The sequence below is a fragment of the Marmota monax genome, unplaced genomic scaffold, assembly GCF_021218885.2.
Source record: "Marmota monax isolate L192 unplaced genomic scaffold, Marmota_monax_Labrador192_F-V1.1 WCK01_AAM20220418_F8-fsc00180, whole genome shotgun sequence".
Lineage (NCBI taxonomy): Eukaryota > Metazoa > Chordata > Mammalia > Rodentia > Sciuridae > Marmota > Marmota monax.
Window position 1 is genome coordinate 2,410,793 of NW_026693881.1, and position 24,555 is coordinate 2,435,347.

Genomic DNA, 24,555 nt, shown 5'->3' on the forward strand with positions numbered 1-24,555 from the left:
CCTGGTCTCTGTTTCCATAATTTTGGCATTTTAAAGGTTCTACTACACTCCATGGAATTTAAAGGCTGCCATGATTTTATTGGACTCTACATGAAACTCACTTCAAATCAGAAAGTACTTTGGAGAATGGCTGTCCTAAAAACAGGGTAGCAGTGGTGATGATCACTTCCCTGGGAGCTAAAACATACAGAAGTGCTTCAAAAGGCTTCTTCCCTTGCTCGAACCGTGGCCCTGACCTCTTTATGTCTCCCTTTCATGTCAAACACAGAGGAGGAACTTCTGTGCACCTTTAAGTTGGGGGTCACAAAATGACACTGGTAGAATTAAGAAGAAAGAAAAATTTCTACTTCACAAATGCTCAGAGCTGAAACCAAAGGTGCTTACAAAGTCCCCCATCTCGTATGGCCACGTTTTCAGGCTGCAATGCAGGGGACACAAGATTACGGCCATTAGAGGCTGTACCTCTACCATGAACCTCGCCACCTAGAGTAGAATAAATATATTCTGGATGATGCAATCGATACCCCACCTCCAAAGGGCTAGACATAAACACAACTTCCCGGCTGCAGAACGAGCTATGAGGAAAGGAATTTGACAGCCACAAAGACCCTTGTAATGAACTCACAATGATCCCAGCTGTCCAGGGGTTCAGCAGGAAGACCGCGCACACGAAGAACGTGCAGGCCAGCACCACGCTGATGGCCAGCAGCAGCCAGTGACGCAGGCTGATGTACTGCTCCCAGAAGAGGAAGGGGTAGCCGTTGGGGTAGCTGGCGAGCCCCAGGCTCGTGAAGTTGTTGCAGATGGTTCTCACTTTTTCAATGGCTTCCACAAAGTCCGAGGTGTCTCGCAAGCCGTTGAGGTAGAAAGGAAACTGGGCGTATTCGATGGGCTCTGCAGCGGGGACTGGAGAGAGAGGGCGCTGGTGAGAAAGGGCCGTGGTGAAGTGCCTGCCGTGCCACTGCATAGACGTGACACAAGGAGAGAGGAGCTTTGCAGAAAACCATGCTCACAGCCCCTCTTTTTAACATAAAGGAGAAACAACATTTATCTTGGGCTCTTTATAATGCTCATATTTGGTTTAAAAAAATTTTTTTTAATTTTTTTTCCTTTTTTGCAGTGCTGGGGACTATACCCAACACCTCTTGCATGCTAGGCAAATGCTCCATCATGGAGATGCTTTTTAACCAATAATTAACCTTCTTTGTTTTTTTTGGTGGGTAGGACGGGCAAGCAGCCCATGATATGAGCATTTTTCAGCCCTCCATTCCAATCTTCCGGAAGCACTCGATCACTGTTTGTGAAGGGCCCAACACCTCAGGACTTCAATTTTGGGAATGCTTTTTGTCATACCGACACTCGTGAAGTCACCAAGTACAGACTGGTTTCCTCGATTGCTATGAGCACAAAATGATTCCAGGGTCATGCTTTGCTGAGAAAAATGCTCTGCTTTCTTACCCTTTAGCAATCCCACCAACTTACACCTCCCTTGCATCTTTGCTAATGCAATGCTAAGCCTTGGGCGACCGGGAAGAAACCCTCTTGCAACAAGCCTTTGGTTCCTGCCGCTGTGCACTGCAGACCCTCTGGGGTCATTCAGCTGACTTGCTGAACATGATTTGCCCTATTATAATCTCAACTATAAATTTTCATTAAGACAAGCCTTGGCTGCTTGCCACAAGACTCTGGGGTTTAGATACAGGGAAGCACAACCCGCTGGCTTCCCGGCCCTGCGAGCAGAGGACTCATCTTCTTTCTCACGTCCTCTCTTGGCCCGATATCCGAAGCGCACACTGCTACTAATATCTCTAACGTAAATGCAAATTGAATCCACCAGAACCACCTTTCAAACTCTGGGCTGAGAGGTGAAAGGAAGAGGACACTGTTGTATACACTTCTCCGCTCTGGTTTAAACAGCTTTGACAGAGCACAGGTGCTTGGTGGCTTATAGGAATGACCCAACGTGCCAAAAATCCCTTCAACACCAGAGTTGACAAAGTTAAGATAAACATATAATCCCCGGCGATAAAACTCTGCAATAGTAAAATAACACTCAACCTGGAGGCGTCCCTGACGTTCACGGGAACAGCTGGCACTCAAGACCAAAGCCTGAGGAGTGTCTGAGAGTTAAGCTACAAAAGGAGATTAGAGACTCGTTTCCCAGCGTGAGCGAGCGTGGGTTGTATCCCATTACACATCCTCATCCGTCTCCCAGAGTTTTAAACTATAAGAAATATATTGTTCTATTTACACTTTTGAACCCTGGGTAGTGTCAACCGAGGGGGCTGCTGCCGAGCTTTGGGGAACGGGGCGAGGCGCCTCCGTGAGCTCCCAGGCCCCGCGGACAGCGTGCTACTTACTTCTCAACCGTGTTTCTGGCATGTAGTCGGCTTTGTCGTGGACCCACTCAGGTCGGTGAGGCCGGATGTTGGCCTGGGAGGCGGCGTAGGCCACGGGGTCATTGCTGACCCATGCGGTCAGGTAGATGTAGAAAGCGCTGGGGTTGATGATGCCGTCCGCATCCACCAGGCGCTGCGTGGGCAACTGCAAGACAAGAACAGAGGCCTTCAGAGACGGGTGCGGGGTGGACGCGCTCCTGCCCGGAAACCCGCGGGGCGCCACAGTGCATTTCCAACAAAGAACATGGCACCCGAGGAGAGAAGGTGTGCGGGTCCCACGGGAGCATGTGGGTTTCTCTCCAAACCCACTTATTGGAGAAGGCAATCCTCGGTTGTTTATAACACACACGGTCCTGCAGATGGCTCAGGAACCGGCTGAACCAATTAAATCTGAATGCTAAAAGGCTGTCTGCAGCCAAGGCGGGGAATGAACAATCTGGAGAAACATATTTATAGGAGGGGAAGGGGGGGAACCCTGGCAAGGATCCCCAAGCACGTCTGTGTGCAGTTAACCTCTGCTGTTAACACTGAAGGAAATGCCACCCAGTAAATGGAGGAGAGCTATAAAAATAAAACAACATCTGTATAAATTTTGCTAACACTAGCCTCCTATGACCCACGTATGCAAAAAAATGCCCGTCACCAGGGAGTGGAAGACCTGACATAGAGCGGCGGCCTTCTCGCTAATCTTATTTCTGAGACGTGGTCAGACCTAAGTGAGCCAGATCCCTGGACCTACCCAAGTCGCTCCCTCTACAGTGGATCTTGCCGGCTCTGCTCAGGTCAAGGTGCTGCAAGACGTGTGTGTGTTTGTGTGTGTGTGTGTTAGAAACAGTGAAAAAAAAATTTTTTTCCTGTTTATTTTAGATTTCAGGCCTCGTTCCAATACTTTTGGTCTTTTTTAACAAAATGAAAAAACCCCAGTGACAGTAGTTCCTCGAGAAAGAGGGAAGGGAGAGAGTGTGGAGGAGAGGGAGAGAACTAGACTTCGGGGATCTGGATTCAATTAATCCACAGGATACGTAACAACTGCATGTCTTCAAACCGTCTCTGGAATTACACAGCGCAGCTCCTGGCCGCCCTGCCTGAGGCATGCTTTCCTCCCTCCCAGGCAGAGGAAGTGATATCTGGAGGCCTGGCCCCGCCACATTTGTCCCACGGTGTCTCGGTGTCTCGGTCCCTAGCTCCACCCCAGCTCCCTGGGCACGTCCCTGCTATTGTCCCTCGGGCAGGCTCCTCTGCCCACACCCTTGTCAAGCCTGACAGCTCGCTGCACGCTGCTCTAGAGCGCCGACTTTCACACTCCATAATAACTCTGAACAATGTACTTTGTAAATCTGTCACCTCTCATGCCAGTAGAAAAGGAGAGACAATAAACAGAGCTGCTAAGATCATTAGCGTGACGCTTTCTGCCTGAAGGTGAAGCCAGCAAACTCCAAAGAGCAGAGGGAAGAGGCTCTGCGGATGGCAGGAGTGGTCCTGACCCACCTGGACACACTCCAGTGCACGCCTGAGGAGTCAGAAGGGATGTGCTGGGACCCAAGAGTCACCAAGAGGATGCAAATGCACTGGGACGAGCAGCAGCTCACATGAGGGGAGGGCAGCAACCACAGTGGCAAGTCCACGAGGATCCTGAGGAGCTGCCCTCTGGAGGCCGCCATCAGTCTGTGCTCAGTGTCCAGGGCGTGGGTGCGGGTGACCCGAATGAATTAGATATCAGAAATCCTCCAGTCCTTCCAGCAACCCTCTCCAATCCTCTAAGCCATCCAGCCAACCCGAATTCCGCTCATTGCAATGACTGCTACCCAACAAACCCATGTGTCCAGGTCTGAATACCATCAAGACCCCCGTGGTCACAGGTACTAGAAGGGGGAAGGACACGTGACCCAGCACTTCTAACCTGCACTGTCTCCTGCTCTTTATTTTGCCAATTATAACTGTGCTGGGGGTCAACACCTGTCCCCACCTGACGGAGGAGGAAAATGAGATTCCCTGACCTGCCGGGGGTCACACATTGAGCTGGTGGGATGAGGTAAGAATCAGAGCCCACTCGAGATGCTTCCTGCCGGTCCTTACGCCTCAGGTCCCCAGAGGGCACAGGCCGGGACCATGGACTACCAACCCATCTTCCCTATGGTAGCTGCCCCAGAGCTCCGCTGAGCCATGCCTGCAGAGACTCCCTGGGAGGCCCTGAGGGCCGGAGTACCTGACTGACGTCCACGGGCTTATCGCGGCTGCCGGTCTGCACGAGGAGCTTGTAGGCCAGGACCCCATCGTCTGATCCGTTTTTGTAATTGTTTGGCATGATTTTCCCAGTTTCCCAGTCACTGTCGAATGCATCCTGAAGTCCTAGAAAAGGCAAATGTGTGGAATGCATTACAACTCTTAGCCAGAAGCCCCCTGGTCCCAAGGGGGTGGGCCAAGGACAGCCAGCAGGACGGGGGACTCCACAGTCTGCCTTCTACTTCCGCTCAGACTACTGGGTGTTCATGAATGGACAGCAGGTGGCTTAGCTCATTCATTGGTCAGAAGGGGGGGAGAAAACACACGTTGTACCTTTAGAAAAACATAACTCTGCTTCTTCTCCCCCATGACTATCTGAGAAAGCAAGAGAGAAAGACACGGGGCTCATTAGCTGGAGGTGAGCCAGGGTTCTTCAATGCAACCAGAAATTCTACGCAGAGGGGCAAAAACACATGCAAGTCCCAGCCTCAAACAGCAACTCAGCGGCTCCTGGAGCCCAGGGTGAGTGGACAGGACTGTCAATTCGATCCATCTGTTCGACTCGTGGAGCTAATACAAGCTGTGGGATCCGCTGCCAGGTTGTGTAAAGATCACAGCCAACACCTATTCCCTCCCCAACGCCCTTCCTCTCTGCCACCCTTCCTTCCGAGGGGGTGTGGGGGACGGGGAAGGGAGGGGTCTCCAGCGCACAGGGAAATACCTCACAGGGTAAATTTGGATCAGATTGAGAACAGGAAGCCACAGGCCAGTACAAGGAGGCTCTGTGAGAACAGATGACAAACCGCAAGCCCGAGGGGAGGGGAAGGAGAGAGCTCTCTGGGCTTGGGGGATGGGTGAGCCCACCAGCCACCACACACAGCTGGGCTTGGCCTCCATAATCAAAACCATCATTACAGACCTGACGGTTTGGCTACAGCTGTAAAGAGATAAGCGTGTTGGAAGAGAAAACAGGGCCCTGGTGACCCGGCCTTAGGGTCTGAGCGTTGGCTGGCATACAAGCTCCCCTCGGCTCCCACCCACAGCTCCTCCCCAGTGACCTCCCAAGTAGAGCCAGGCCCCACAGCTCAGGAAACCTCGGCTTTTGAACAAGCCCTAGTGTATGGGTTAGGCGGAGATGGGGAGCAGGCAGAGGGTTTACTTCATTTCAGGACACGCCTTGGGTGGCTTCAAAGACCAAAAAAAAAGAAATCTGGTTATGTGAGTGCTTGGAATGGTTGTGCTCTTGGGGTTTGAAGTTTGGGGGGTGGTTTATAGATTCCTTTTCCTCTGTTTTGAAAAACCAAACCCTCTTCCTGACCTGCTCTATGCACCGTTTTTATTTGAACAATTTGGGGATGAGGATGGGGGGCTGCGCAGGGAAAGGAGGCCCTGTTATAATGGGGTGAGCGTAGAGGACGCAGGCGAGACCACCGGGATGGCCACGCTCCCCACCTCCAGACAGACCGTCTCTCACAGGGAGGTGTGCTCGCAAGTGGTACTGAACAGATGTCATTTTATGACCTAGAGGTTTTATTTTTGAAAAAATAAACAGGAGAGGAAAAACAACTGCTCCCCTCTCCCCCACCGCTTGACACCCCACTCCAAATAGGCAGGGTCTGTTTGCTGGGCCACAGTAGGATTTTCATCCCTTCCTGACTTGGGTGGCATTTAACCCGTCCCCTGTTGACTTGTGACTCCTGGGAACCTGGGCCACCCCAGGTATTCTACACCATCGCTCCTCCCTGTTCAAGTCCGGTGACCTCCCTGGAGACAGGCCCCTGGGTTTCATCATCCCCACTTTACAGATAAAGAAACTGAGGCTTGGGAAGGTGGAAAACCCCATAAGAGCCAATAGGGAGAAAGTGCCAGAGCTATTCTTTGACCCTGAGGGAGTCAGCTTGATCCACTCATGGCAGAAACTACCCTGAACACACAGTGGTGCCCAGAAGTGTCTGGTGAAGGTGTGTCTGGCGGAGACGGGCAGAGCCAACTCCAGTACCAATGGCATCTGGTGGGGAATTTGGAAAGGCGGGACCCAAAAATTGGGAGCACATTTGTTAGATATATTTACACAGTCTTTTGAGGTCCCTTAGAGCAAAACCAAGAAGAAACACAGATCTGGGGAGGTAACCCTGCTGGCCAGTTAGCTCAACTTGTTTCCACAGTGCAGATCCCTGGGGTACTGTGCTCATCAGTAGACTGGAGGTTCTAAGGTACAAGAGGTCACCAACTGTACAGCACTGTTAAGTCCTTTCATGTTTAGTTTGATATTTTCTTTTTCTTTTTTTTTTTTGGTACCAGGGATTGTACTCAGGGGCACTTGATCACTGAGCCATATCCCCAGCCCTATTTTGTATTTTATTTAGAGACAAGGTCTCACTAAGTTGCTTATCGCCTTGCTTTTGCTGAGGCTGGCTTTGAACTCGCCATCCTCCTGACTCAGCCTCCTGAGCCACTGGGATTACAGGCATGGGGTACCACGCCCGGCTCAAAAATATTTTCTAGTATAAAGTTCAATATATGGGACCTTAAATTATTAACCTAAACTTCACTTGTGGAATAAAAACAAATGCAATTTGTTTTATCTCCAATTCCACACCATTTACACGTATATCATGACACAAGAGATGATTTCCACATGGACCATTTTGTATTTTTAGGAGTAAAATCAAAGAACTATTGGAATGTTGATAAAGACTAATGAGTGGTATGGTTTGATTGGCAATTCCATAAAAAATCCAAGGCGGCGCCCTCCCATCACTTATAAACTACACAAAAACGTTCATAAGGAAAACTGACTCAAGGCTTTTGGGAAGGGAATGTTCAAAGCCCCAATCAGCCTCTCAACAGGTCCTCAAATCATCTCAGCAGCCAATGGACTCAGGCTCTGGTCATTTTGCGGCTGGGCCTCAGGAGGGTCAGACAGAGTTCCAGGGTGGCTGAGACCCTAACTGTGACCATGAATGGATCTCACCAGGCCTAGTTGGGAGCTGTCCACCCAGCAACCAAAATGTGATTCACATGTACCTTCACGAAAAAGGATTCCAAGTTGGAAAGCATTAGGTCTCTCACAGGATGGAAATAACGAGATCACCTGCAGTTCTGAGGTGGAGGGCCAGCCTCTGTGCTGCCCAGTGACCAGCGGGGCCTAGCACACCACGGTGAGCCCCAAAGCCATGGTGGAGGACCCTGGGACACCTTCCTCTGTCCAGAGCCTGGCAGCACACAGCAGATGTCTTTTGTCATTTGTGGCAACGTATTTGCATGCCTTTGGTTGATGAGGGGAAAAAATGAAAAGCAGGGAATTTCAACTGCCTGGTTCTCTTTTAATTCACTGCCCGAAAACCATCGCTTTCAGGACTCAATGTTAAAAAAATAATAATAATAAAAAATAAGACTTAGAACAAATTCAAGTTCATCCCATGTGCATGCTAAGAAGTGATCATCATGTCACGGTGGTCTCTTCACCCTCCTCCACAACAAAAGTCAAATCTGGTATCGATGTATGAACGAAATTCTTAGTAACACAAGTTAAGGCCAGAAACTGTACTGAACCAATTTCCATCAAGTTCAAATTCAATCAAATTCAAGCTGTTTCCCATCTTGTGCAACTCACAGGGAAACTGCTGTCTAATACAAGCGTACTGACTTAAGACCCAAAAGGACACTTAAATCTGTGTTTAAACAAGCCTAATTAAGTGGGAAATTAAGACAATCATTTGGATAATCTAAGCCAAAAAATGTTGGGGCTATAATTATTTGGGTATTCCAGTAAAAGCATTTTTGCTTGAATTGTGTGGATAATGATGCTGATTCTCTACTTCACATTGCAATGTGTCAACACAGAATAAATGAACAGATGTTCTTGGAATCACTGAATACATTTATATTCAGTCTGTTAGCAGGAACAAATTTAGACAATTTTTTTTCCTCTAGTTGACTAATATTTCCTAGAAATGTTTCTGAGAGCAAGGTAAGAAGCCAAGAAAGGCATTTTAAAGCAGATTTTGATTATTTATGAAATAGTATGAAATGTGATTACGCATTAATAAATTGACTTCATTTGCCAAATCAGAAGACGGTCAAAATGGACCTGAATACCAGCTAAAGACTGTGAGTGACGGTGCTGTCACGGTGCTGTCACGCAGACCCATCAACTATAACAGATGCACTGCTCTGGTGGAGGCAGTGTGTGTTGGGGAAGGAGGGACATGAGAAACTGTGCCTTCCACTGAGTTTGCTGAACACTCAAAACTGCTCTAAAAATTAAGTCCATTAAAAATAGTTTTTTAAAGATGATCAAAATATGGAATCTTGATTTTACTTGGTACCCAAACTAGCCACCAACCCAAGAGAGAGCCACGAAAGCCATGGAGCTCCATATTGTACCACGTGCTTTCCCTTCTGCTAAACGTGGACTCGTTAATTCTTATAGAAGTTCCTGCGCCACCCGCTTGGGTTATCTGCCTTGTTTGACAGGTCAAAGCCCATTGGGGGAGGCAGGTGCAGGAGCAGGCTACCTATGCATTCGAAGGAACGCTTTGAAGTTGATGGAACATAATGTCAGTGCTGTGTTGCAATCTACGGCCTGAACCAAGGGACAGAGGAGAACCTTCCAGGGGAGCAGGCAGCTGGTGAGGAGCACGGCCCCCATGTGCTCACCTTGCAGCCAGTCTCTGAAGTGGTGCAGCCACATCTTGGGGAGCTGCTTGTCCTCCTCCAGCATGACGTACTTGACGTCGCTGAAGCTCCTGTGGAGGTCATACAGCAGGTGCTGGATGTGCGGGTAGTCGGCCTTCTGCGTGACGATATACATGTTGTAGAAAGAAAAATACTTGAACTGTGCGGCGATGAAGTCATACTCCCTGGTTTCCCGAGGGACAATGTCGGTAAGGTCCAGCCCGTCTCTCACTCGGGTGGTCCCGTAAAGGCTGACCCCCAGCAAGCCCAGGAAGAGGAAGATCACCACGACCTGTAAGACAAGAGGCATGGAATCAGCCTGGAGGGACCCTGCGGGCTCTGCAGGACAAGCGTGGAGGGTCTGTCCTGCCCTACTGGCCCCGCCTGGGCATGGAGCACTTATTTTCCCAGAGGGGGAAACGTAAAATCCTAGGCAGCACATTCCTAAATAACCTCATGAAGAATAAAAATGATTACAGCGTTAAGGAGTCAATCTAAACTCACGGGAATACTGGCTAAAAGGGCTTCACTCTACAGAAGGTGAGCTCGGGGCCTCAAGCTCTGCGGAATCGACTCCACTGACATCAACATGGCCAAATAAGAAAAGTAGAAGCACTCTGATGAACCCCCAAGGAGCTGCCTCCCTTCCACACTGAGGGAAGGGAGAACGTGACGTGGCAGTAGATTACCTTGGCTTTTGGTTTCAGGAGGAAAGGCGCATAGTGCTTCTCTGCAAAAGACGAGAGTGTCCATTTGGTACAGGGGGGCTCGAGGCAGTGGAGGCTGGAGTCAGAGAACTGGGAGAGAAGGTCCCTGGTGGAGCTGGCACTCTCGGGGCTCTGGCAGCTGAGGGTGTCCTGGGTGACGGTGACAGGTTGCACAGAGATCTCGGAGCGCGGCTCAGCGGTGGTGTAGTAGGCGTGCGTGTGGGGGTCGTACTCCGTGCGCAGCTGCACGGTGGACTGCATGGTGATGTGCGTCTCGTGGGCGAAGCTGTGGCTGCTGTAGGGGGGCGGGGGGCTGTAGCGGGCGTTCCCATGAGGCTCTGTGTAGGCCTGGGGTTCGACCTGAATCACTCTGCTGACACAGGGGCTGAAGGAAGGGCAAATGTGTTGCAGGTTACGCGGTGACATGGTGACAGAGAAAGGCTGTGCTCGTTTTCCCTGATGACGGATGCCACCCATTCAAAGAGCTGAGTTTGTGGACTCCTGCAACGTCACGTGACTGACTTGGATGTGGGCCTGATGGAGGCCAAATGAATGGCTGATCCTAAATACGGTTCATGTGACGATGCACCCCTTCCAGCACTCCCCTACACCCCATGGTTTTTCTAGGTGGGTGTGCTTCAAGCTGGCTCTGTTCTAACACAGAGAGCTATGAGACACTCCCACCCTTCAGCAAATGTGGGTCACAGCCACCAGAACCCCAGGGGTTATGAGAACATTCTGTTGTGGGAGGGAGAAGCCTTGGGTCTGGGATGCCCTCCCAGGCAAGCATCCAGGGTCCATCTGTCCCTACCTCTGCCCCCGCCAGTCCAAATCCTGCTAACGACCATGTTCCCTTATGAGACTGGAGGGGTTCCCTCAACAGCGCCCCTCTGGACCCCGCCAAGAAGGGCCACAGCAGTCTGAAAATGTACCTTGTAAAACAGCAGAAAATATCCAATCTCCTGTCCTCGCGCCGATACAAATCCATGCTGAGGATGGCAGGGAAGATGAGCAGCACCATGGCAAAGTTGAATACCACCACCACCGCAGCCTAGAAGAGAGGGACCTGGGTCACCCACATGCCGCCCCCGCCGGCCAGAGCATCCCTCTGAAATAAGATGCTTCAATAACATCTGCTGCCATGGAAAGTGCGGGGAGATGGTGGAGTTTCTTGCCACTTTTCTCCTCTCCGTCATCAAGAGACCATGTGGATACAAGAGGTCCCCTCCTGCAGATCCTTTCTACCTCCAATAACTCCACGACCCCAGAAGGTATAACGTGAGACTAAACAGACCACCGCTCCTGTCTTTCTGGAACCCCGACCACACCAAAGGTAGAACCGAGAACGTCCTTGAGACGCTTTATTTCAAAACAGAGAGACGTTATTTCCCTTGCAGGCGTTTCCGAGAGTTCACGCAGCCCCGATTTTACACTTAGGAATCTGTACATAAAGCGGGTAGAGTGTATAAAAATGTCACCTTTAAAACATAGAGTTTCACACATGTCCCCTGAGGTTTTTAGTAGGCACATTCCAAGTAGCCTCAGGAGTGGCCTGTGGGGTGTGTGATCGAGGAGGTCAGGGAGTGAAGCAGAGGGACATTCCTGTGTGTGATTATACTACACAGAATAAATAAGTGCGGATTCAAAAGTCACGCCGTCACCTAGAATAAACACAGGGCTGGACTCCGCAGAGCTTTGGCAAATCTCCTGCTGACCTAGTAAAAATTACAAAATCTGGGCTGTTAATAGGCAAAGTCGACGGAGGACAGTCCCCTTCAGAAAAGCAGGGAAAGAGGCAGAAAAGGAAAATGGACCTGGAATGCTAAGTAGCCAGGAAATCATCAGAAATTTGCTTAAAAATTTAAAAACTAGTAGGTCTCTAAAGGAGACCTTTTCAAACTAGGTAAACAGCTCAGACAGAGGGAAGAAAGTGTGGCTATAACTGGTACCTAACAAATCAAGGGGGACCTCACAAGAGGACTTTGAAAGGAATTGTGAATGTGGGCTCCAGGTGGAGGAGGAGGCCTGAGCCCTGCCTTTCAGCAAGGAATCCCCATCAAGTCTAGGAAACCGTAAGCAGCCAGGCACCTCATCTGAAGATTACTGAAGAGGCTCTATCTTGAAAATTCCTCATCGATTAAAAATCACGGAGCATGTTACCTTACCAGTCCAATGTATGCAAGGCATGTTATCGACTTGACAGGCAGGCCTACACGAAGCAGCACCTCACTATCATGACCAGGGAGGTCAGCTAAGAAACAGACACTTTCCTTTTTAAACTTTAGTCCTGTGCTGGGTGCTGGAGATGCAAAGATCTCTACGACTGCTCAGAGACAGGCAGCTACAAATTACAGTCTGGGTGGATGCATATAATGTGTACATTATATGATACATAATGATAAAAGCAGATACCACCCAGGTTCCAGAGGAGCTCAGAGGGAGAGTGTGGGGGTGGGGTGGGGAGAGCTGTCTGTCAAGGAAGGCCTCCTAGGATACGGTTCTGCAGGGCTCAGGCAGGAGCAGGGAAGGCCTACATGCTCCATGTAGAGGAGATAGGACTGGGAGTGTCCTCCTGGGTCCAGGCACTCAGGACCACAAGGAGAAGGAATGGGAGACTGGCAGCTACTACATGATTCAATTCCCACAGCAACCAGGAGGTGGACACTCTTATTGCTACTGACAGAAACCATCACCCAAACTGCAGAAGAGCCCATCTGCCTGACGTTTCCCGGTGGACTGGGTTCACACGCAGCCTCGACGCAAAGCCCTCGGCCCAGCTGAGGATGGGGAGTTCTGGCAAGATCTGGTGGCCGAGAGGGTGAACTCGGACTGGGTTGGACCCCTGACCCATTAAACAGGGAATGCTGGGCAAACAGATGGGACACTGAGGATGACTTCCAGGAAGACGTCCCGGGGACCGGATACTTTCCACTTTTTAAACTACAGTCATTTACAACTCATGAATGAGATGTAGAGAATAAACTGTGCACCTCACTTTGGGCCAAAGTCCCCAGGATGAGGAAAGAGCCCCTGGTGGGCAGAGCCACCCAAGCCAATCCATGCAGCCCGGGCACAAACCAGAGCAGAACAGTGAGGCTGTGCGTGGTGGCCGGGGAGCTGCCGATCCTCATCAGCCACAGAAATCCTACAGGCACTTGCTCTGCCTCCTGAGGTAGAAATGGAGGGGTGAAAGAAGAACCCCAAAGCCAAATCTCATCGGACTCATTTTTTTTTTAAATGGAATATTACACATGTAGGGAGATAGAGAGTCTGCAAAGAAAACAGCAGAACTTCAATGTCCTCAGAAGTGTACTAAAATAGCAGGTGCGAACAGCAAGGATTCCTTGGGAAGAGAAGGCTAACTGCAGAGGCAGAAGGGCCTTTGAGAAATTCTAAGAGAATCAGAACCATGGATGGCAATGATGTTGCACTGTCCAACCACTGTGCTTAAAGAAAATGTCCCTAATCCCAGAGCGTCTCATGAGTCACCTGTAGGGGGACCTGTCTAAATACTTGTACCACTGCAACAAGCAGGGCTTCTCATCTGGAAGGATTCACTGAAGAGCCCAAACCACTGGGTGACAGCACAGACCTGGGGAGGACATTGGGCCCAAAGAACTGCAGATGGGGCCAAAGCTTTCTGCCACTGTGGTGGCATCTGGACCGAGGGATCAAGGAAGCATATGACAATTTCTCCAGGCGGGCAAAATCTGTTTTGCTCATGCTACAAAATCCAAAGGTCATGTGGATTTATTATTGGACAGACCCACTTTGGGTCTCCTGTTAACCTATAGCATGCTGCAGACACCAAACACAAATACCCAGAGTCACAGCTTACTACAGGCATCTTAAGGAAAGAGAAGCCACATCAGGGTCAATTCTGAATGTCAATGCATATGAAAGGGAACAAGGGTAAACTTTCTGATGACCATGCAAAAATCTTGCCACATTTTTACTTTCTTTCTTTTTTTTGTTTCTTTTACATTGCCCTCCCTGCCATTTCTTATTTTTAGTTTTGAGAGAGGGAATGAGCTGAAGAGTCACGGGAAGCCATTGGTCTAAAAGAGGACTTCCGGAAGCTGCAGATGCAATTTTCTAAGGCCAATATGGTGACTGAGAACAGAGGCACAGGACCCACAGTACTCATCTGGTCTCCGTGAGGTGCTTACCTTGGGAGAACCCAGCGCACTGGTTTGTGAAAGGCTACTGCTCACAAGGGGACTCAGGTAGCTTTTCAGAACACCACACCACGGGATGTCACCAAAGCAGAGTGTGCCTTGATGAACCATCGTATGTACTAAGAGAGGAGAGGAGAGAACGAGAGGGGAAAGAAGAAGAGAAGGCGTGTGAGCAGCTGAGAACTGAGAGGCCCAAGGACAGCGAGGGAAAGGCCGCAGGCAGGAGGGGTGGAGGAGAGAGCGAGGAGAGAGGGCCCGCTGCTCAGAGGCTCCAGGACAATTTCAATGCCAGAACCTGCAGCACACGGAACAAGAACGAGGTGCCAGTGGGGGTGGGGCAGATGCACACCTGTGCAGAGGGCCCCGGAACTCCAGCTACACCCTGGGTTTCACAGGCATCCTTCACTTCTCTGTCCTATTACTGAGCACCCAGATGTGGTCACTTCCTGTGTGCGGCTCCCACTTTCAGATGCGATTTCAGCCCTTTATTCACACACTCTGTTTCTATAGACAATCTAAATAAATAAATAAAATGCCCCTTTTCAATATTCTCTTGGGGCTGGCATTACAGTGACTGGCACATGATCTCCTCTCACACTCTATCTGACGCGGAATGTCGGGGAACCTCGGACTGCAAACGCAGCAGGATGACCCCCGGCTGGGGCCTCCATCAGCCATTAGTGAAATGACATTCAAGCACGTACTGACTGGTTCTCACGTGACACACGTGAAGACCAGGAAAGCGCTCAACGTGTTGACCCAAGTTTCAGCAAGAACTGAATTCATGATCTGTCAGCTTCTCTCTCTGGTCACCATGCTGGACCTTCTGGCGAGCCGCACAGCCTGGGCGAGCTGCATGAAGGAACAGATGAATAGGAGACACCCAACGTGGCTTCCTTTGGGAACTGCCCACCACCATGAGGGCCAACGCTCCTTGACCCTTTCCTCGAAAACAGCTAGAGCCTTAAAAATTGGGATTAACCTCCAATGACATTTTGTGGTACCCAAGTCCTAGGCTACCTGGGTCAACCATCTGCTTCACCTGCTGCCGGGACCACTTTGGGGAGTCCTGTGACTTTCAAGTAACACCTGTGACTGATATCCAGCATGATCCAGGGATCTCCCCTCCTGTGATCCACCTACACTAGCTCTTTGGTAGTGAGGGGACTCGGTTGGAGACAGGAGGGCAGAATACTGAGAGCGGATGTGCTCTGTAGAAAAATGGGAGGCACCTGAGTTTGCTGAAAAGAGACCAGAAGAAAAGAGAATAAGGGACAGGAGAGAATGTAGAGGTCGACTCAGGAGAGGGAGATGGGGAGCAAGGGCCCCTGAGGGACACACACTGCAAGAACTCCTCCAAGGCAGGGGACGGCCAACATACCCTCCTCCTGTGCTTTCTGATATTCGATTTTAAGTTACTGTCTCGCAACCTGGTCTTTGAACATCACTAAATTCTGCCTGAGGTCCTGGGGTCCTGGGGTCCTGGGGTCCTGGTCTACTTCAAGTGCAGCTCCCTGAGGCCACAGGCAATGGGAATAAGGCAGAAGGGAAGGAAGAAGCCCTGCAACTTTTGCAGGAAGGATGTCAAGGTTTAGGTAGAAGCAGCACCTATTCCACCGACCAGAGAGCCCCCCCCGCCCCGCCCCCCCCCCTGCTGGCGGGCTACGTTCACAGCAGTGGACATGCTGGGTGCCAGGGCACCGCTGAGCAGCCCCAGGCCCCACAGCCCTGGCAACCCACCTGGAGGGAGAATGCCCGCAGGGCAGGGATGGGGATGAGTGCAGCCATGAAGAAGGCGGTGACATTGCTGATGGAGGTGAGGGCCACGCTGGCGCCCGTCCGCTTGAGGCACTCCCCGGTCCTGTCCTGAGGATGACAAAGCAGAACTCAGAGCTGCACTGGGCACTGCCTGCCTCCTGGCGCGCAGACCCCGTAGGCAATGCAGACACACTGGCCTGGGGACAGGAGGGGTACTGCTGCCTTATGCCCCACCCAGCTCCGCTCAAGACCACCCGATAGTCAGGCGTGGTGGTCAGGCGTGGTGGTCAGGCGTGGTGTGGTCAGGTGTGATTCACGAGTACTGCCACCCAAGCCGGAAGCCGCATGATGGTGACTTAAGTGTTCATTTTAAATATGATTTAAAACAGAAGAGGCAAAGGGACAGAGAATCCCAGAGAAGAAACAAGGGCTTTGGAGAGGGGATGGCAATTGGTAGGAAATGGCGCACGAGGACACCTGTTAGGGTTTGGCTCTGGAATGTGTCCCCCAGGCTCAGGTCAAGACTTGGTCCCCAAGGCAGCAGTGTTCAGAAGGGGGGCTTCTGGGAGTGGCTGGCCCCAGAGGGCGTGACCTCATGGGCAGCTGCCTCCCCTGAGGGCTTTTGCAGCTGATGGCACCAAAGAGGCGGAGCCCGGAGCCCAGAGGAGGAAGTGGGCAGGCCCTGGCAGGGTGTTTCTGGCCGCTCTTCCTTCCCTCCCTCTGTCTCTGTTTTCCAGCTGCCACCGGTGAGCAGCTTGGATCCACGGCATCCTTGATGCTCTGCCTCCCCTCAGGCCCAGAGCCATGGAGCCAGCCAGCCACAGACTGCGACCTCTGAAACCATGAGCCCAAACCAGGCTTTCCTCCTTGAAGTTGTTTTTGTCAGGTATTTTGTCACAGTGACGAAAAGCTAAGCCAAAACCCATATTTCCAAAGGCACCGCAAATGGATCTCTTGGGACTTCTCACGGCTAATACACATCTGTCCTTGTGATTCCTCCAGCGGATTTTATTATTTAGAGCTAGTTACATGTCCTCTGCCCTCTGCCACATGGAGAAAAACTAAAGGACAAATACTCAAGAACAGGAGAGACCTGGGGTGTCCCCCCGAGTTCCTTCCTTCGTTTTGCGATTACCTCAAAGGGGATCCTTTTATTCTGTCCCGTTTCACTAAACGCATGTGCCAGTAGGAAAACATCGTCCACGCCAACACCAAGAGCGAGAAATGGCAAGACCTGTGGCGAAGGCAGAGCACAGTGGCATCAGACGTGGGCCATGCGAATAACCCTGACCCTGCTCACAACACCGTCCCCGGTGCCCCAAGGTACCCAGAGGGAGCTTAGGTGAACTCACTGCGGAGCGTTTACTTTCTTTGGTAGCTTACACCCCCAAAGCTGACCAGTTTCAACTCCTGTTACCTCTCGAATACTAAGGCCCAGGTATAATAATTTCTTAAAGTTACAGATGAGGAGGAATCTAACTCTGGAGCCCTGGGTTCCAGACCCCTGGACAGCACCTTGGGAGCTGAGGAGACAGGCAAACGCTCAGCCGGAGGCCCTGGGGGTGGGCCCTGCACCTTGGGCTTTCACAAGCCTGGGGGACTCTAACGCCCACCTGGGTTGGAGAATCTCTGGGATTCTAGTGAGTGACATAAACTGTCCTCAGTACAGCGTCTCTGCTAATGACCAGCCCGGCCCAGCTCTGCCCACTGCCCTGAGTGGCGGGTGGTCCGTTCCCAGACGGCCCTCCCCTGGTTTGAGTGGCATCCCAGCGGAAAGCCCAGAAGACCCTCTAGGTGACACGAATGTGTGGGGCAGGCCTGGGGAGGGGCTCATCAGGGGACAGTGGACAGGTGGCTCCTTGAGTACCTGAGTTGTTGCAGCGTTAAAGGAAATCCCGATCAAGGAGCACAGGCCCAATCCTGCTGCCACCGACAGGGCGACCAGGAGGACGCCTGCCAGCCCCACGGCACCCTGGGACTTGGAGCAGTCCCAGCGCAGCATGGTCAAGCAGGCATAGGCAAGCTGCAAGCAGAAGGACGGGGCAGGGGACACAGAACAAGGGCCAAACGTTAGAATGTGTTGCGATTCTAATGCTTTCCCACCCCTCACCCGGACCCAGAGGTAGAACTCATCAAACCCAACAAGAACGTGATTTTATAGATGCCACATGAAATGAGGGGGGACTCCCAGACAGGAACACTGCAAATGGGGGGACGGGGGGGGGACGCTTTACACAACCACTGTCCACACTGTGACGAAGCGGAGCTCTCTTTGTCCCGGGGCACGTGTTTGTTAAGAGCAGTTAAGAAGCAGGTGCGGGTCACGGGGAGATGCAAACAAATCCAAAACCAAACCAAATCCAAAAACAACCTGACCCAACCCCCCCCCCCAGCAGCCCGCGACTGATCGTTACCATCAGTAAGTAGCCACTGGCCACACGGATGACGCTGACATCAGAAAAGGATTTCAGGATGTCATCCAGGGTGGTGGTGGTGAAGGAGAGCACCTTTTGGGTGGAATTCTGGGCGACGCTTTGATGAACCACCTGTGGTCACAACACAAGGCTAAATTCCCAAATGGAATTAAAGCTTCCACAAGCGTCCACAGCACAGGTCTCGGGGGTCGCATCTCCCTAGCCCTACACTTCTTTCCGGTACCTTAACATCACAAAGTTCTGTGATTCAGGTGGACAACCCGTGCCAAGGCTAACGATCAAGGGAAAAACGGGGGCCACAGTGAGCCGGTGTCCCTGGACTCGCTCGGGGCACTGTATTTACGCCAGGGCGAAGCCCCCTACTCTGTCCCTCATGGCCCTATCCGTTTCCCCCTAATCCAGAACAACTCATTCTCACAGGCACTCCCCCACCCCTTCATTTGCTGGCCACTTTTAAAAGGTCACAGGCAGCTCAGTAGAGGTCACTGCTTGGGAAACAAAGGCCAGCCCCTGTCACATGACCCGACCCAGGGGCCTGCAGCTGTGGAAGGATCCTGTGCCTTCTAATGTTTTCCACACACCTCTCCTTGTTCACTTAAAAAAACACTTATGGCTGAGCTCAGGAGCTCACAACTGGGTACCAAACATGTTTTGGGGTACCCCGATTAGAATTAGCATCTCTTGGATATCGCCCTAAGACTTTTGCTATGAGGGAAAAGGAAAGCTTGCACCCCATCAAGTTCCCAGAATTTTAATCCGCGTTGGAAATAAATGTCACAGAAATAATGTTTTAAATATCGGTGAAAAGGAAAGATGGAAGGCGACCCACGAGTGTGCCCCCAACTCAGAGATGGGTTTACCTCCACATAAGTCCTCTGCCAAGCCTCCAGGATGGCTGCCGCTTTGTCCTCGTTCCAGTTGATGTGTGACACGTACTCGTAGCCCTTGAAGTGTTCATACATCTGCTTGGGAGTCATCAGCTGGAACATGGTCTGCAGGGCGTGGGCGCTGAGCAGGGGAAGTCGGTAGGAAGGCACATCAGCATCCCCAGGAAGCAGTCTCCCGGAGTGACCCCCGGCCACAGCACCCCCACTGGCCCCCAGCAGCTCTTCCCTCCCACAGGAGCACATGTTTCCATTCAAACAGGACTTGGCTGGTGATTTTGTTTAATAGATGGATGTACCAAACTAAAGGTGTAACCTTACAAACCTTTTACAGATAGACCCCAAAATTAAATTAATAGGCAATTTCCTTTCTCAGTTTCTATTCCATGCAACAGGAAGGGGAGAGGAGTAGATAGCTTGACCAGACCCGCTGGGTCCTGCAACGCACACACTCCACCGCGAAGTCCCCCCAGATGGCGGCTTTCCCGAGGGAGAAATCTCAGCGCCACACCTGACACTCCACTGCCCAGAGCCAAGAGGGACCGGGGGCAGCTCTTGCTTAGCTTTTAGTTCTTGGTCTTTTGTTTAACAGTGTGCACCCCTGCCCGGCTCACATCTGCCAACACTGCCCGCTAGGACTGGTGTTCCTGGCCTGCTTTACGCATGCCCGATCTCTACATAATAGGCAGATCTTCTAAAACCCTCCAGTCAACAACCACAGTTGATGCACACTACAAATCCCTTCTAGAGAGATTCCCGCAAGCTGCTTTTTCACACTGGTACGGTCTGCTAATATTTCCTAATACTCGAGGCCACAGTATGGCAAGCCAGGGTAACAGTGAGGTATGAATACAAATACACTTGCAGATGTGTGTGTGGGGGGTGGTTTTCAAGGACAAGAGGAGAGAAGCGATGGCTCGCATTTTACTCTGTGTGCCGGGTTACCTGAGGAGCTTCCCAGTGCTGTTCTTGACTGTACCACCCACAATCAGTTCTTCCTGCCAGTGCATGTATTTTCGGGATAATCCATGGCATCCACCATTCAAAACAAGGGCCATATCAAGAGGCTAAAATAAAAAGACAGCCACATAATTACGGGAATTAGTAGGCAGGTCACATGCCTTGTTAAAATCCAGTACATTAAGGGCTTGTTTGTTTCAGAGAGAACATTAATAACTAGGCTAATGAGAGGCGTATGGCAAATCTTACAGCAAAATTTAGCTCTATAAACAAACTTAGTTCTGTAGGTGGAAAAAAAGAAAAAAGAGATCATGGAGAATGAAGTATTAAATATGAAAATAATAAAGAGAAGAATAAATGGAAATAAGAGCAGCTTTTCTCTCTGGCCCTTCTAAGAAGGCTCACGGCTGCACTCACTCGGGTTGAGTTCTTGTTGGGGGCTGTTGCAGGGCAGTCGGGATCAGCGGGGTTGAGGCAGGGGCGGTCCATGTACCCATGCCCCACTTCAGCCTTATTCAGCATCTCCTCCCAGCTGTCTACTTGATAATTTATTTTCTTTAACTCTTCTAGGAATTCCAAAGGGTCAAAGTTGGTCCACCGCAAAGGAGGTTTACCTCTGCGAAAGAAATCAGGAGGGGAGACCATGAGAAACAACTCTCAAACTCAGGAAAAAAGTCTGCATGTCTTGTATCCATATTGCAAGAGGCTTTTTGGTAATGCTGGGACTGGAGCATAAAAATATGCATGGTCCTTTCCTCTAGGTCTATATGCAAACTTAAGTTAGGGAAATAATTCATGATTGAAAATGGCAAGCACAGGGCTTATGAGTTAAAGAATGCACCGCCCCCCAAAAAAACTTCATTGACAGTATATTGTATTTTATATCTAAAAAAAAATAAATTAGCCAATGGACACTTCTCTAAGCAGAGGAGTAGGATCCAAAACTTAAGGGGAGGGGGAAGGTGGGGGATCACATTGTCAAATTAGCACTTGCTGGCCTACTAAATACTTTGTAAATGTCATCGATCAAAATATTTGATCTCTGTTCCTTTTAACAATTCCATACTCGTGAGCTCTCTCTGACAGCCTGGCGATCAGGCGGGGGAGCCCCCTGTGGCCTCTGCCATCACCACCATCACAGCCACTTCCCCCCACACTCACTTTTGAATTTGTGCTGTTGACAGACCAGAAAGGCTTTTGGCTGCCTGTTATGTGGTTCAAACCACTGTAGCTGCTTAACCAGGCTGAAGTCATTATTCAGAATCTCCCAACCAGAAAACACAAAACCCCTTATTTCCCATCTAAAACTGTACACTGAAGGTCAGGGGATGGCCACTGCAAATTGCTTTTGCAGATATGTGCAAGCCAGCACAGAAACAATAACCCAAGCATCAACTCTTGCATAATTAACCGAAAATGTCTACACTGATTAACAATCATTCTTTAAAAGACGCGGTGTATATAATATCCAACTGCTAGACTGTGACGCGTCCCCCACCCGGGCCTTCAAAGACAGGGCACTTCCTCCTTAAATGTCATTAATATGATCCAAAGAAAGGTTCGTATTTTACTCCACAGGAAGATCTTGAACTTTCAGTTGAAGGATTTTGTTCTGATCCACACCCACTAAAAAAAAAACCTTCTTCTTAAAAAAAATAAGTTAAAGGTCTAAGTGCCTGGTCTGCAAAACCACATTTTATAAAGAGTTAAAACAAAATCGCACATACTCTGCAATAATTTGCATTTTATTTGCATATAAATAGGTTGGTAAAAGTGAATGAAATTTAATGATGCCTACAGAACTTTTTTTTGAAAAGGGGAAAGCCATTCTGCTGGAATCCCCTCTTCCCCCACTATTCACTCAAAAAATGCACATGGAATTTCAATGTTTTTATTTCTTGTTCAAGACTGAAATAGAATCAACAAGGATGAGCAACGTCCGAACCCTGCATCTGAAGAGTTCAGAAGTCAGATATCAGAAGACGGGAGGACACTTACAGGAGGTACGCCGTCCCCGACTGTAACTTTGCCCCTTCCCAGAAGCAGTCCAAAGGTGTAATGATTAAACAAGGGTAAAGATATTCTATGATCTGTCAAGGTGAAAAAGAACAGGTCATGCATTAGGTGAACACATACCACTGGGGTGTTTTTGAGACTTTTTTTTTTTTTTTTTTTGCAAGACAAGAAAATATACCTGATCCATGTAACCGGTTTCTGTGATAAGTTCTCCTGATTTGTAACACAAATGTTCCAATTTCCACTGCCTATTGGAATGAAAAGCAGAGACAAAAATTTCTCATAGTGATGAAGAAAATTAGTGCAAAATCAGAACAATAGAACATATAAAAAGAATTGCAATTTCTACCACTTTTAAGCATCTGTCAAAACCAGCAGAGCTTTTGCCAAGTGGAGACCAGAAAGCTTGCTCTAATGAATAGATAATACTCGATTGTAATTAACATGTGGGGTGTTTATGTAAATGAATGCTACCAAAGTACTTGAAAAGTCTTGTTTTCTTAAGTGTTTTCCCAATAATCTTATTTACACCATTAATCTGCTTTTCCACATACATTAATCAACTTGAGGCAGCCCAGCTGACTCATCACAAATTCAAAACAAGCGAGGGCTAAATCAGTGAGGCTTGTGATGTACCCATGCAGAATACAGTATGCATTACAACACATCATAGATACTGTATGCTGACTTTTTTATTCATAAGCAGTGTTTGAAACAAACTTTCTTGTTCTTATCCAAGAACGTAATAAACAACTTTTGCGGGGCTGACCACACTCTCGTGGAAATCACACCACATACACAGATCAAGAATTAACTCGAAGTTTTCTATAAACCGTGCTTTCTAAATGTGTTGATGAAAAACAGGAAATATGGAAGAAGAATCCAAGAGAAGCAAAAACAAAAAAAAAACAAAATAAACCTCCTCTTAAACTGCTCGTACCGGTCTCCAAAGGGAGGCCTGTCTTCATCTAATGGAGCTCTCTAGACTTTAGCCTCTTCCCTGCGCCTCCTGCTGGACCTTCTTAAATGGCACCTTTCTGCCGATAACCTTTGACCAGTGCTGATGGAAACAGCCCCCTTCTCTAGAGCATCAGCCCGCACTGGACAACTGTAGTTGGCTAGTGTAGTTGGCTTTGTCCCTGCCTATCTGTATGGATGTCTCTCCTCTCCCCAAGAGTAGGACTGATGTCACCCACCCATCCATCCGTCCATCCATCCATCTACCCCTTTACCCACCCGTCCAACTCTTTCAAGTATGTATGTGTCTATAAATGTATGTACTCTCTCACACACACATGCACGCGTAACACACATGTATAAATATACATACATATAAAACACACACATAAATACACACATTTTAACTCTGTATAACATCAACACAGAACCGCCAACACTAGTAGGTTCTCAGTATCACCTGATTACTTGTGCTTGTTTTAGAAGACGTGGCTGTGCATTCACTGACCTTAGAACCCGAAGACAAGGGGTTAGAACCTGGCTCCACCATTTAATGGTCCTATGAGCTTAGATGAAGGCTCTCATAAGTCCCAGTTTTTTCACCAAAAAGAAGGAGAGCTCAACTACATGTGCATTCGTAAAGTCCATTCCAATGCATAAAATTGTTCGGGCTCCATCTTAGCTTAAAGGTGTAATTTCAGTTTACAGACCCTCAAATCTTCTCCTGAGGGACATACACGACAAACCCTCTCAGGGCAGGGGCTCTTATCTTAACAACATCCTGGGCACACACACAGTGGTCCTGACCATCCACTTTCAGAGTGTTTGCTAGGCTTCCCTTGCAAATCTGCTCTGGGCATCCGCTATCTACAGTTTTTTTTTTGGTGGGGGTTGTTTTTTAAATACAGACTTAGAGGTGAGCTGGTCCAACCCAGTGCTAAAATACCTCCTCTTGTTTCCTAAGGTCCTTTCACACACACACACCTGATCTGGGAACCACCTGAGGATGAGACAGATAGCTGACAGATGACTTTCCCAGATGTGGTGGTCCCTGGGGTCCTATCTACAGCTGGAATGGGTCCCGCAGCCAATCCAGGTGTATCCATAGGAATAAAGTCAGAGCAGGGACAAGCACACGTCCTAATCAGGTTCTCTTCTCTAGGTCTCCCTGGTTACTGAATGTCTATGTTGCAATTTCTTCACTTCTACTGTGAAAAAAATAAGTTATCTGTCACCCCCTTAGAGTTCAACAGTGCTGGAAAGCCTACGAGAGGGGGTGAAGTTGGATGAAGCCCACTCAGGGTCCTCTAGAAATGGAGTTTAGTGATGGCCATCTGAACAGGCTGTCAGTCAATCAA

General features: G+C 49.5%; 1 protein-coding gene across 4 annotated transcripts in view; it reads right to left on the reverse strand.

Annotated features, from left to right (window-relative positions):
- The window catches only part of Ptch1 (patched 1), a 67,310-nt gene that overhangs the window by 13,745 nt on the left and 29,010 nt on the right, over window positions 1-24,555 (reverse strand). For all 4 annotated transcript variants that reach the window (XM_058585146.1, XM_046462744.2, XM_046462746.2 and 1 more), the window contains 15 exons: window positions 22,419-22,488; window positions 22,223-22,314; window positions 20,642-20,840; window positions 20,210-20,331; window positions 19,241-19,388; window positions 18,360-18,491; window positions 17,813-17,968; window positions 17,081-17,179; window positions 15,928-16,053; window positions 10,942-11,060; window positions 9,992-10,394; window positions 9,285-9,594; window positions 4,606-4,748; window positions 2,361-2,544; window positions 626-906 (listed from right to left, as the gene is read on the reverse strand). In XM_058585146.1, coding sequence (XP_058441129.1) covers window positions 626-906; window positions 2,361-2,544; window positions 4,606-4,748; window positions 9,285-9,594; window positions 9,992-10,394; window positions 10,942-11,060; window positions 15,928-16,053; window positions 17,081-17,179; window positions 17,813-17,968; window positions 18,360-18,491; window positions 19,241-19,388; window positions 20,210-20,331; window positions 20,642-20,840; window positions 22,223-22,314; window positions 22,419-22,488 — 2,584 coding nt within the window. The remainder of the gene's footprint in view (window positions 1-625; window positions 907-2,360; window positions 2,545-4,605; window positions 4,749-9,284; window positions 9,595-9,991; window positions 10,395-10,941; window positions 11,061-15,927; window positions 16,054-17,080; window positions 17,180-17,812; window positions 17,969-18,359; window positions 18,492-19,240; window positions 19,389-20,209; window positions 20,332-20,641; window positions 20,841-22,222; window positions 22,315-22,418; window positions 22,489-24,555) is intronic.